The 14,140-nt window shown below is 48.2% G+C and overlaps 1 protein-coding gene across 10 annotated transcripts in view; it reads right to left on the bottom strand.

Annotated features, from left to right (window-relative positions):
- Nucleotides 1-14,140, bottom strand: part of NCAM1 (neural cell adhesion molecule 1) — a 256,338-nt gene that overhangs the window by 16,148 nt on the left and 226,050 nt on the right. For 2 of the 10 annotated variants that reach the window (XM_075073463.1, XM_032773559.2), the window contains one exon: nt 11,672-12,170. The exons of the other annotated variants lie outside the window; for them this stretch is intronic. In XM_075073463.1, the coding sequence (XP_074929564.1) occupies nt 12,091-12,170 (80 nt within the window). In that variant the 3' untranslated portion in view covers nt 11,672-12,090. Of the gene's footprint in view, nt 1-11,671; nt 12,171-14,140 lie in introns of those variants that run through there. 10 annotated transcript variants of the gene reach the window in all.

Raw genomic sequence — 14,140 nt, 5'->3', positions numbered from 1 at the left:
GCTTGTAACCGGTACCGCCCTCGGGTGCACCTTCGAAAGTATTGCAGCCCTCGGGGCGCACCTTTGAAAGTTCTATCTGTGGCTAGGCACAGAGTGTGGCCGTGTGGCTGGGGACGGAAAGGCCTGCAGTGGGCGTCGGCGTACGCACGCCCAGAGAGAGCGCATTAGGACCCTGTTGCCCTTCAGGCTTTGCAGCCTGGGGTTGATTTCCCCGCAAAGAGGCCTTTACCAACAAATGGTAAGTCGTGACAGGCCGGAGTTTGAAACCTGAAGCCAGGAGATGCTCCTCATGGTAACGAGGCCTGGAGAGAAGCTCTGGCCGCCTTTTCTCTTCCTCCAAGAGGGCAGTGAACTCTTGGCGGGAAACTTGATGGAGAAGCTCCATAAATTTATCCACCGTAATTCAGGTGTTATGATTATAGGGGCTAAGCAGGGCTTATTGATTTGCCACGCAGGGCTATAAGGCCCTTGCAGAATGCACCTTGCGGCCGAGTAGGGTCATTCGCCTAGCCCCCTTCGATTTCGGGGCTGGCGCCTGTTGGCCATGCCGTTCCCTTTTTCTCAACCAACTGAATGACTAGTGAGCAGGGAGGAGGATGGACAGACAAGTAGTTGTACCCTCCATAGAGCATCGGCATTCGCCTGGATGGTCCGAATAAACAGGTCGGGCCCCTCTAGTGGGGCAACCGCCGATAGAATGTGCACTACGGGTCCCCTACCTCCGGGACCTCCTGCCCTGGAGGTCCACATTGAGTGCTACCTTCCATAGGAGGTCCTGATGGGCTCTCAAGTTGTTGGTAGGCACAACTGAATCGCGGTCCTGAGCATAAGAGCTGTCCGCGTGGGAAGACACTGATGCGTGCCCGGATGGCCATGGAGGTGCTGAAAAACCATGGGCAGAGTCTGACTCTACCAGACCTTGCCCAACTCGGCACCTGGGACCGGTACCGGAAGGCGCAGTGGTACCTGGAACGAGATCCGGACCTGAGACCAGAGCGGTGCCGGGAGGTCGAACGAGATCTCGAGGTTGGGAGCGGCTGCGGAGCCACAGTGCCCCATAGCGGTGCTGGGAGCCAGAACGGTGCCGAGATTATCGGGTCGGTGAACGGGACACCGACCTGTGCGGCGAGTGCGACCGGTGCCGAGGAGAACAGCATCGGGATTGTAAGAGGCGTCGGGAGTGGGAGCGCCCGACGGGACGTGGAGCGTCTGCGGGACCGTGATCATGAACGGTGCCACTCTGCTGCGCTGACAGAGGATGGTCGTATCAAGGTGGCTTGCCAAGAGACTATATTACCCGCACCGACGGTGCCGGGGTTCAGGCAGAAAAACTCTGTCAGGGCAATGAGATCCCTCGCCGTTGGAAATGTCTCCGGCGGCGTGGAGGGAACAGTAAGCTCGACCACAGTGCGTACCGGGGAGCTGTCAGGCACCGGATTCGACGGCCCTTGTGGGACCGGGATCGACAGTGCTGACGTGTCGCCAGTGCCTCAGCAGGTGTCGGTGCCGGGCGATCCGGCTTAGACAGGCTCTCTGTCTGCGGTGCTGTTCGCACGGGAAGAAGAGGCAGGGAGCTCGACCACGGTGTGCGCCGGGAGCAGGCAGGCACTGGATTCGACGGCCCTTATGGGACCGGGATCGACGGTGCCTTGACGTTGTTGTTGGTGCCGCGGCAGGTGTCGGTGCCGGGCAATCCAACTTAGATGAGCTCTCTGGCTGCGGTGCCGTTGGCACGGAAGCAGCAGGAGCAGGAGGCTCAACCAGGCGCGTGCCAGAGAGCGGCCAGGCACTGGATTCGACGGCCCTTGCGGGACCGGGATCGACGGTGCGGCGTTGTCGGTGCCGTGGCAGGTGTCGGTGCCGGGCAATCCAATTTAGATGAGCTCTCTGCTGCTGGCTGGTGCCGTTGGCACGGAAGCAGCAGGAGCAGGAGGCTCAACCACGGCGCGGTGCCGGGGAGCGGCCAGGCACTGGATTCGACGGCCTTGCAGGACCGGGATCGACGGTGCCGGCGTGGTGCTGCGGGAGGGTGTCGGTGCCGGGCAATCCAATTTTAGATGAGCTCACTGGCTGCGGTGCAGTTGGCACGGAAGCAGCAGGACGAGGAGGCTCAACACGGCGAATGCCGGGGAGTAGGCAGGCACTGGAATCAACGGCCCGCGGGACCGGAATCAACAGTGCCGGTGTCCTCAGTGTCTCTGCAGGTGTTGGTGCCAGGCGATCCGACTGAAATGAGTCTCTGGCTGCGGTGCAGTTGGCACAGAAGCAGCAGGAGCCGGGAGCTCAACCACGGCGCGTGCCGGGGAGCTGTCAGGCACTGGCAGGAAGAGTCGTGGGCTTCCGCACCTCAGAGAGAGGGAGCGGTGCCGAGTCGACTTCGGTGCCAGTAATGGCCGGTGCGGAGGGTCCGGTGCCGAGGAGGCGCTTCTGTCCGCCGAGTAGCCAGCGCTCGGTGTGCAGAAGGGGAGGGGAAATGAAAGTGCGCTCCGTTTTGTTCTCGGCTTAAACGCCTGCAAATGGGCACTTAGCTGTGAAATGCAGTCCCCCGAGGCACCGTAAACAGGAGTCATGTGGATCTCCTGTCAGCAACGGTCTGAGGTGTCCAAGCACAGTCTAAGAACCGGTGAGCCGGGCATGGGCTCCGGCACTGGTTGCGGAAAAGGGGCTACTCCCCAAACCCTGCTAACTATTATAAACAACTTATGCTAGTAAAGAAAAAACGCATAAGTATATACAATAATATACACAAGAACTACGAGTAGCTAGGGAACGGAGGTCAGCTAGCTGCGCTGCCCTGTTCCAACGACCGACACGGGGGTAAGAAGGAACTGAGGGCGGCTGGGTCGGCAGGGGTATATATTCCGGCACCATGCGGCGCCACTCCAGGGGCGCCCCTGCCGACCCACTGAGTGTTGCTAGGGTAAAATCTTCCGACGAACGTGCATGCGGCCGCGCACACACCTAACTCGAATGGATATGAGCAAGCACTCGAAGAAGAAGAGGAGTGTTTCACAGCCACCTATTTGCCCATCTGAAGTGATGGGTAAATGACCCGGTTGTCTGTGCACCTGGGAAATGCAAACAGCAACATGGCACGGATGCACAGATACCCTAATGCCAGGAGCCTTCCGAGAGGGGAATTGGCTGGATCGAGCCACATGCAAAAACTGGCAGATTGGCACTTCCAGAACTGTACTGAGCACGACACAGTGCCACCTCCTACACAGCTAATCATATGAGGAGGCCCCCAATTCTCAGAACTGAAAGCTCTCTAAGCACTTGCTTTGCCAGACACTGCCCCGGGCAGGAAGCAGCTGGGACGTTCTTGTACTCTGACAATTTGGCATAATCATCTGCAGATTAATGTTACCCATCCCAATAACAGGTAGGGGGTCCTGAATACTCCAGAGGGGCAGGGTCACGGGGACCCTTCAGACTGTCTGGTTCTACTCCTGGAAGCCTAACTATGCTGCCATAGACTGACATGTGCCACGAGGCCCTCTCCCTCCCCTTTGCTAACCCAATAACCCGTGTCTTATCTGTGGCCATTGACTCCCGCCATAGCCAGATGGTATTTTTTGCCTACCCAGTTATAAAACAATGAATGCAGGACAGTAATGGGGGCAATTAGCATGTCTAAGTCCCAAGGTCACCTGCAGTACAGAGAGGCAGCATGGTGCAGTCGTTAAGGTGTTGGCGAGAGACCTGGGTTCAGACCCTGTGTGACGTTGGCTAATTACTTAGCCTGCTTGTGCCTCAGTTCTTCTCCTGAAAAACAGGAATAACAGCACTGACCTAGCCCAGGGTGTTGTGAGGATAAATACATTACAAGATTATGAGGTGCTCCCATACAGCTGAAATCCACTGGACGTAGCCCTTGAATACTGGTTGGGCTCCCTAACTGCTCCCGAAGTGCTGTGTGTACTGCTGACAGCGGGGTGGAATGGATGCCCAGGCAGTTCCATCAGGGAGCTGAATCCCATGTGGCCAAGGTGAGCAGCAGCAAGCACCATCTTTACACAGCCAGAGCAGAGTGATTCCTCCCAGTCTTGGCACCAGCCTGCGCACCCAATGCATTTTAAAGCAAGCAATCTGCTCTCCCTGTTTTATTCAGAATTATTCTTCCTAAGCCACTGAACAGCAACCGCAGCATTGGGCACCAGCACAGGATTCATCAGCCCCACCCGAGAGCAGTAACTTAATACTCCTGTCATCTGCTTCCCCGACGTCAGCCCGTGCACTTGGCCCAGCCACACACTGACCGACTGTGCAGCAGAGCTGGTGGCTGACATTTATGTGGAGCTGGCTGGAGCACTCTCCAGCTTCCTTGTGGTTAGTTTTTTAAAAGTCAGGATGCGATTCTATTGTTTTCTAATTATTTTCTTATTGCTGGTGAAAGGTGTTGGATTGGCAAGCTTGAAGACTCTCGTTTTCTATCCACAGTACAAGCACAGCAGGGCACGCGCCGCGTGTGTTTTTGGGCCAATGCAGCTTTGCCTTGCCATGTGGAAGGACCAATGCTAGGCCTGAGAGATGGACAGTACAATTTGTCCCCCACCCCCACACACATTTTATTATTTGGGGATGGGTGGAGAGCACATCCCCAGTACACCCAGAGAAACCTTGATCCTTCTTGCAATGCTGACAGGCGTGAGAGCCAGGAGTCCACTGAGACGGGTCTGTCTCTCTTCAGCTCTCTCTACAAGCCACTCTCAGGGCCAGATGCTGATGCTTGCAGGAGGAGGCCATTAAATACTCCGCAGAATATTTGTGCTAGAGAGCCGCACCCTGCCAGCACGGTGCATCAAGCTGCATAATTAAACACATTCATCACCCTTAGTATTTGCAAGGAGAGATGGTGCCATATATTCGCCTCCACTAATGTATTCAGAATTCATGCCTGGCTGATTCAGTAGTTAAGACTTTCACTTGGACCAGCTCCCGGGGGACAAACTGTGTGTGGTGTGTACGCAGGGGGTGTGGTGTGGTAAACAATCTTTCTGCTCATCTGAAACTTCTGTCTGGGAATGAGAATGAGCTACTCTGCACGGCGGCGGAAGATGCACAATCACAGCACTCTGGGGGCATGGGGCTATGCCTCCCTGCTGTGCTTGCAACAAGCTCTCAGCTGAGGGGCTGGGCTGAACGGGTCCTTCACATAGCGTGACCTGGTACATATGACACGTGTAAGATCACACAGCAGACAATGCCATTTTGTAGCGCAAAATGGTATCCTCCATGCATCGTGACCTCACACAGACTGTACATGTGATGTCACACCGTGTGATACAAAACAGTGTCCTCTGCACACTACGGACTGCTGCAACCTCCTCTGCTGATGGCACGACCCCATTTGGGTCATGACCCACAGTTTGAGAACTGCTGCACTATGCTATACAAATCCTAAGAGTACTACAACCCCCAAAGACCACACAGCTGCTCTGTGGCTGCAGAATAACGCTTCCCCTGCACAATCCTGTTTAGATCCTGGACCTTATCAATGGAGCCTCACTAAGTGCACTGGTATGGCTGCTGCCTGCTTCACACTGACTAGCCGAGATAAAGAACACTGGAATATTCATTAAAAATGTCTCGGTGTGAACTTTAAAGCATTTTCTGGTTCTCATTTAAAACATTTTAATCACCTGTCATGCTGCAGTAAACCAGGAAAGAATGAAGGATGAGAACACAGCCTGGAAGGCACCTGCTCACGGACTTCCAAATGCTACCTTTACTAATTTGATCCCCAAAGCCTCCTCTGGGGTTTCTTAAATGGGATGGGCTAAGAGTGGCTGGGACAGTCAGGACAGGGCTAAAGAGCTGCTTGCCTGTCATATGGCCAGGCAGGAGGTGTGGGGCAGAGAGAGGTAAGGGGAAACCCTCTGGGGGCTGCAGCCCTTTTGGGCAAGGGAATCCTTTCATTACTGCGTTACGCATTTATGTTTGGAACAGTAAATTGTATATGGAGGCAAGAGCTTGGAAGTGGGCATGGCTGTGGCACTGGGCCTTTCCTCGAAGATCTCCCAGACCAGCCGTGGTTTAGTAAATCTGATTCTTCACATACGTTGCAATTGTAAAGGTTCAGAGTCTGTGGAGATGCATGGAACACTTGAGGAGGGTTTTATTGTCTCTGGTGGTCCCATGAACTTGAAAGAAATTGTTGCTGTTCCTATTTTTTAATGTGTCTGGAATTCTTTTGTTTTTTGCAAGGACCAAGGGAGACATTTTACTTTTTATTCCTACTGGTTTCTGGTTAAAATAAAGTGACCCACAACATTAAGCTCTACCCTTTACTGCATCCCACTGATTCCAATATGGATTTGTATTCAAGTACTCTTGACAGTTAGGAGAAACCCCATTTCTTCCAATGGAGACAAGGCCTCTTTTTAAGAAACTTCTCTGGAGCGTAAATGGGCTGCTCTGAGTTGTTTAGTGCCAGGCGGTAAAAACAAAGCAGAAGAAGAATACATAAATTAACATTGTTGTTGTCATGCAGATTGGATCAGGCCAGAAACCAGCTCCACTTTGCTGGATCAAAGCCTTTTCCTGAAAATTTGGGGCAGGGACTGTCTTTTTGTTCTGAGTTTGTACGGCACCTAGCACAATGGGGTCCTGGTCCATGGCTGGGGCTTGCAGGTGCTAAGTAATACAGACAATAAATAACAATACAGAAAGCAGCTTAACATATATGGCCCATTCCCATAGGCAGAGTGTGTTATTTTGCAAACTATAGACCCAAGTCAATAGCATAAAACTGTCCATTTTCCCCATGCATTTTTTTCTATTCTGGGGTTGAGCATGGAATCCTCTCTACAGGTCAAGCAAATGAACACAAATATTTAAAAAAAAAATTCATTGAGTCTTTAGTTCTAAATGAGTGGAAAAAAACCCCTTTCATTTATTAATCGTAAATGGTTCATCAATGGAACACAAGCTTCTGTCAAGAAAGACCTCTCTAGCCACCCTCGCTTTACAACATACAATAAAGAGTCCCATAGGCATTACTCCTCACATATTTTACATGAGTCCATTCTGTCAAAGAGGGCTGTACCACACAGATAGATCCTCTCAGCGGGAGGCCCAGCTACTGGGTGCACAGGAAGCTTAGGTGTAGGCAGGATAGAGAAAGGACAGGACTGACAGAAACAGGCACGATTCACAGGCCGGAAGAGGGAGACAGCTATGCACTTCAAGGGCTCTGCAGTGTGTTTGGCGTCACGAAGAAAAGTATGGTGGACGCCAGGTGAGCATAACCTTTGCTATCAGATGATAATTTTCCTTTGCAGATACTGAAAAGTATCCTTCAGCCTAAAAGCACCTGATTAGAAGGATTTCATTGTCTCCTGTGTGCTGCATAACTTACATCAGAAAAAAGCAATAATGGCAAATGCAAGCTACCATCCATCTCATGTGATAACAGCATCTATTTACACACAGAGTGAGATTTGCTCACTTTAGTCTCACTTGCTGGTAGCAGAAAGACGTAGGGGCCTGCCCATGTTATGAGGGAGTGTCTGTTGAGGTTTAAGTTACGAGGAGTGGGTATTTCCATTGAGTGCTAAAGGCCAGGTGTGACACTGCACTCCATATTCTTCATAATGATATTATATGATGTATTTTATGCAAGATAAGTCATGTGAGATGTCACCGGAGAGATTTTTTGCTGAATATAATTATCCTACTTGTGTGCATGTATAATTCGTGCCTCTGAAGTTATGAATATTGACTATATCTCTGCATTTCAAATGTAGTTACACCTGGGGAACGCCCACTAGACAAGAGGCTTTCATTCTATACAATGGGTGGGGAATGGACCATTAGGAAAACAGTAGGCCTTAGGGGAAGCTTATCTCCCACCTGGGGAGCCTTCCTGTGAGTGCTCCAAACAGCCAGTGAGTGATGGCTGCTATAACTCTACAAGGATGGGATCAGACCCCATGTCTAGACTCCATCTTGGGATGTCAATAATTTTCCACAGACCAGTCTGGGGACCAAGCTTTGAAACAAAGGGTTCCCGCCATACGCAAAAGCTACATAAGGTGGAGAGTGACATCTGAGGTTCTTCGCTCCCCATACAAGAAGATGCCTGCAAACATCTGAGGAAGAAAGACTTAACTGGGGGAAGTGTTGGACCCAGGCTAAAGGGATTTCTAGCCTATGAGTGGAACACCAAGCTGTAAGCAAGTGAAGCTTGCCCCTTAAGAATCTGCAGCCTGTTTGTATCATCTGTTAGGGTGAGAAGCTGCTACTCATATCCAACCTATTTAGTATAATAAGCTTAGTTTGTACTTTTTGTTTATTTGCTAGGTAATCTGCTTTGATCTGTTTGCTATCCCTTATGCTCACTTAAAATCTGTCTTTTATAGTTGTTAAACTTATTTGTACTTTATCTAAACCAGTGTGTGGGAATCATAACTCAGGGGCAAAGGCTATTGCATATTCCTCTCCACATTGAGGGAGGGGGTGAACTTCAGGAGCATACATTGTACAGTTCCCTGTGCAGCGCAAGACGGTATAATTTTGAGTTTATACTCCAGAGAGGGTGTGTGCCTGAGGAGCTGGTAGGTGCCTTAGCTGTAGCCTTCCCATGCAGGGGCTGGTCAAAGAGCCTGCATGTAAGTGCAGTTGGCTGTGTCCCTACCTGTAGGTATGCTGGTGAAAGTGCAGGCTGGAGGGCTTTGAAGCTTGTCACAGTAGCACAGTGTAAAAGGGAGCCCAGGCTGGTGGTCGGAGGGCTCAGTGCCAGTTCCAGGTGGCACCCCAGGGGGAACTCGTCACACCAGGTTTACACCAGTATCACTCCATGCTACTTCTGGCATACAATATAAACAAGAGGAGCATGGGGCTCTGTTCCATCTCTGGAGGGCACTTCCATTTGAATGAAAGAAGGGGACAATGGACATACAGAGAGAAAGCAAGAGAACAAATTCCTGCTTTGAAGGAAAATAGAGTAAATGTGGGTGGGCGTTTACCAAGGCTGCTTTTTACCTGCGCTGCCCATCCCGCACACTGTATACACTGCCCTTGGTTCTAGGAGCTGCTGCACCTCACTGCACTAGCTCAGGAGCCCTCAGGGGAACCTCGAAAGCTTTGGAAGTGTCCTTTAGCCCAGCGAAATGCTGGATGGTGTTGAGCACAAAGCTGAATCATAGTGAGCCTCATCAGCCACAGCACAGCTGCTGAATTTAACGTAGCCAAATGCCTGGACAGACAACTCTGAAACCAAGCATTTAGGGTTTAAAACCAGCTGTAGGACAGCAGCAGCTGGAAGTCCATTGGCCATGTGAGATCCTGCAAAACCCTGCAGTTCATTCTGTGAGGAGCCAATGACATGGGGTTACTCTGTCTGATGGTTGAGGTCTGGTATTCCTTTTTGCAGGTACAATTTGCTCGCACAAATCTTGGGTTTGCAAGGTGGATCCCTGCCTAAAAATCTGAGCATTTGCGCCACTCCAGCACTCTGCTTTGCACCCAGATTTCAGTGGCAAGCGCCAAAAAGGGAGATGGCTGTTCTGAAAACTCTGGCCAACAAAGCAACAGTGATACTTTGGATCCTATGAAATCCTGCCTCTTACATGGGGCAAACCCCATGGATTGGCAAGTACAATGTGATAATCCTTGTAAACTGGCAGCAAAGTCAGCAGTGCCATTCATTAGTTTTCTGGCTATAGAGGGGAAATTCTCTTTGTAAAAGGGGTTTTAATGCCTGTATCTGCTTTACACAGTCAGTTAGTGTATTCTGGACAGCTAAGCGGAAGCCCATGAAATGAGCAAGGAAACTCATCTACAGAATAAACTCAACTACATCAGACAGTTCATTTGACTCATTATTGTTATTTTAATAAAGGAAATGTGTAAACATAACAAAGGCCTGACTGGTTTTCTACATGTAAACGTTGCCATGTTAACAACCGTCTGATGCGATATTGTGGTATAAATATTGCAGGTGTGAACACACTAACTGAAGTGACATGCCAACAGCTACAAAGCGTGGTATGGAACTGAAAGTGGCTTCGGGAACTCAGGGCCCTTCGTTCGCATTACAGCAACCTTCACTGAAAACTACAGCCTTTGTTGCATTAGGGGGGTGCAACGTAACAGAAATTCCCAGCAAGATTCCCAGGAACCCACAGCAGCAAGATCTGCATTTTCAGTGCTGGCTACAGTGCATATGGTCATATAACTGTGTAAATGCTAACGCTAGGCACAAGCAAGACACATCGATATTTGTTCTTATGGCACCTCACAGGAGTCACCCTTGAGGCAGTCCCTGATGAGATTTTGCTTGGCCATCGCAATATCCTGAGTAGGTAGGCCTTCTCCAGAAACCTTCATTATGTCTATTGAAAACTGTTGGTTTTCCCAATGAACCTCCATCTGAAATTGAAGTTAAATGCACACGTAACTACACCACTCCTGCACACCTCGTATGCATGCATATCAAGTGGGCTTCTGACTCTAAAGGCGCCCAGATTCACCTCTGAGCTACATACTGATCTCACAGCCTAAGCAGAAGTGTATAAACACTGCCACAGGAAAGATCAAAAGGGCCTTTAATGGAACTTGGTGTTGGAATATAGTCTATACAGCACAAAGCATTTAAAAAGGCATTTTGATGGTGAGGTGTCCCCTTTTAAAGGGAATTCTGTGTGTGTATGTGTATGTGTGTGTGTGTGAGAGAGAGAGAAACACATCTCTATGAAGTTTTTGTTTACAATTCTAAATAGAAACGAACAGTGCAGATTCCAGTGAACAAAGTCTGACTAAATTTCGAACCGAGACAAGATGTTATATGAAGCGCATACATTCATAGCTAGACATGATTAATAGGGGGTTTGGTTAGGTTTTGTACCTAACAGGAAAGGTTTTGTTAGAAAGGAAATTAATCCTGTTTAAGAGCTTTGATAACCTAACCATGTCCAAACCACGTTTCCAGTCTCATCTTTTTCTTCCCCCAGGTCCTTGCAGAGAGACAGAGAGAGAGAGGTGTTCTCAGAAAGGCTTAAAGGAGCGCCACAGCCAAATGGCTTTCCCCATTATAAAAACAATTCACGAGGGACATTGCATTAAAGAAAAGGAATGTCAATTGAAATTGCTAGAATGAAATGTGATACACAGGACTCAGAGAGGAAGCTGTATATACTGCATCACATTACACCACAAATTAATCCTGTCTGGTGGAGTGTCAAACGCATAGTTAACCATGATTATTATTAAGGTTCAGTAATACCCATTTAGCCTGTCAGATTACTTGTTCCCAGCTAATCTTTTTAGTTAAAAGGGAAGAAAAGCCGTTTCTCTGCTCATTTGACAATACAGTAGTGGCTAGCCTGACAGAACGTTAGACAAGCATCCACTGCAAATCTGTACACTCACAAGCTGTGTTATGCTCCAAACTCCCCTATGTCATGGTCTTGAGATGTCTGATTACAGAAGGGCCAGTGAGGCTCCAGGGATTCAACCATGTGAAAGAAAAAGAAATGTCCTCAACACCCATCTCAACAAGACACTTTAGGTCAGGCAACTGCATCAGAGGGATGTTCTGATGACCATGTGTTTAATCCATGTGCAAAACCCCTTGGGAAAAAAAGATCTCAGTTCGGACATCCCAAGTGGCTAGAATTGCCAAGTTTCTTTCTCTTTTAACCTGTATTTAGGTATATAACCTTTTTATTATGGTTATCATCTTTGTAATATCATTCATAGGTATGAACAGACAATGGTGATCGGTAACAGATGTGTGGAAATGTCAAGAGAGACCAGGTTTTTAAAAGCTTTCAATATCAGACCTTTCTATAAAAAAAGCCAACAAAAAGATTTTTTCTTTACATCCGTTAAAAAAGGGCTAATTCATTATAAAGCAACACCAAAAAATGTTAGAGAGAAAACGCTTGGTTTAAACTTCTTTTTTTATCCTCATTACAAAATACTCAATCTTTCCAATAAAATGATGTGTTGTGTGTGTTTTTTTTTCTTGCACTGACATGATCCTCTGAATGAAAAACCATCTGCTTTCACACCTGGGTAGGAACCAGGCCTTTTTAGGCAAATTTGTTTGTTGCTGTTTATTTGTGTTGTTGTACAAAGTTTCTAATAGAGCAAAAGCAGAGTCACTGCAGAAAGAAGCAATGAAACAAAGGAGGACGACGTTGATGGGCTTCCCAAGGTCGCTGCAGGTGCCAAACAATGGTTCCCAGGAGGGAGAAAAATGGTTGTTTAAAACAAATTTGGTGCATGTGGCAAGTGTGGATGTTTCCCGTGAGGTCCAAGGTGACATGTATGACAACAGACACAGGAAAGGTAACAAGGGGGAGGGGAAGAGAAGAAAGAAAGAAAAAGAAAGAGAGAGAGGAAATAGATAAAAAGAAAAAAAATAGGTCAAATATAGAAAACATAAGAATTAAAGGTTTATTTAACTTAGTAAATTGAAATGGCCAAAGGTTAGAGAAGAGCTTTAGCGCAGTAACACCAGCGAAAAGGCCAACTCGGCAGCTCAGCAATGCCATAAGCAGCACAGCAAGTTAAAATTCAGGGGGTGAGGGGTTAGCGAGCAAATGGATCAAAATAAATGATGGAACAGGAGGCTCAAACGTGAAACATGAGAAATGATTAGCTGGTATTTGAAAGGACAACAATGCCTTTTTCTAAGAAAAGACCTTTTGGAAGCAGACACTGCACCTAACAGCCTGTCCAAGTCCTGACCCAGTGCTCACTGTACTGAGGGTTTGGGTAATAGAAACACGTAATTACAGCCTTGAAAAAAGCTATATGGATGCAGGAATACCTCAGAGAAATCAGGCTCCGCTGGTTGGAGTCGTCGTAGACTACCCTCAAGCATACTGCTTTTATAACCACCTTTGTCCTTACAGTAAACTTGAGGACACCATAAAACTAGCCCCAGGACCATCTCAAGGGATTATATATAACAAATATATGTTTTGTCTACATGAAAGATTTTATTCCTAATGTAAGAAGGAGCAATGCTGGGTTGGAAACACTGATTCCAAGCCCTGCTGCGGAGAAGTCGTGGCCCATTCTGAAATCAAAAGGGAAATACTAAATAACCAACTACGAAATAACTAAGTGACCCCAGTGTAGAACCAGATCCTTGGCCGACATGAACTGCCATTACCACATTGACTTCAATGTATTTACGTGAGCTGGAGATTTGGTACGACGTTCTTCCCCAAGAGCCTATTAAGGGAATCTGCCCACAGAGGCTCTGAGTCTGCTAAGACGTCACAGGCCAAAGGTAAATCTCAGCCCTAAACAAGATCAAACAGCTAAAGCAGAAAAATCTTCTGCCCACTGCAGGTAACATGAATAATTTCATTGCATGGTGCTCTCCTTCTCTCTGAAGCAGTCTTCCATTCTGAGAAGGCAGAGAGCCCACGAGCTGGAGTAGATTGGATCAACACTGAAGGAAACTACACTCCAAAACAAGGACCTCTCCTCCAAGAACTCACTGAAGATGGTTCCCACTCATGTGGCTTGCTAGTGTTTTAAACAGCAGCTTTCAAAATGGCATGGTGATTCAAAACTTGGCTCCCCCTCTCCTTTGCAGTGGAGTAACAACTCGGGAGTAGTTCCACTGAAGTCAATGTGATTACACTGGTGAGATCAGAATAAGGCTATTTTAATCTATCTATGGCTTTATTAAGAAACCTATAAATAATGTTCTCTCTGCACTCTGCCTGGCATTTCAAAGATCGCATTTTCAAAAGGCCTGTCTCACTGCTCCTGCTATCTATAACCACTTAGCTGTTCCCTGACTGTTTCCCCAGGTACATTCCAGCATTCCATTGCACTGCAGTGGAAGGCTAAGGACAATGCCAGCACAGGAAATCTGCAGGGAGCCAACCTCAAGAAGGCTGAGGGAACTGAAACACTATTCAGCACTTAGACCCTTTCTCTTCAGTGACCCCCAAGAGCACAAAAGAACTAATTTACTGCTGATCTCAGCCTACTGCCATTGGTTGCCTGGCCCTGAAATGATCTTATGCAATTCTCCACCTCCCTCCCACCAGTCTCAGTTGTCCTTCAAATGCATGAGGGTAATAAGTATTAGAGCTATTGAAAATGCAAAACTGAGGGTGAGTTCTTTAATGAGTTACCAAATGTCCTTCCATCTGAAACTACA

The sequence above is a fragment of the Chelonoidis abingdonii genome, chromosome 18 (assembly GCF_003597395.2).
Source record: "Chelonoidis abingdonii isolate Lonesome George chromosome 18, CheloAbing_2.0, whole genome shotgun sequence".
NCBI classification, from domain to species: domain Eukaryota; kingdom Metazoa; phylum Chordata; order Testudines; family Testudinidae; genus Chelonoidis; species Chelonoidis abingdonii.
Note: the sequence above shows the minus strand (reverse complement) of the source record. Positions and strands in the feature narration are given on the sequence as shown.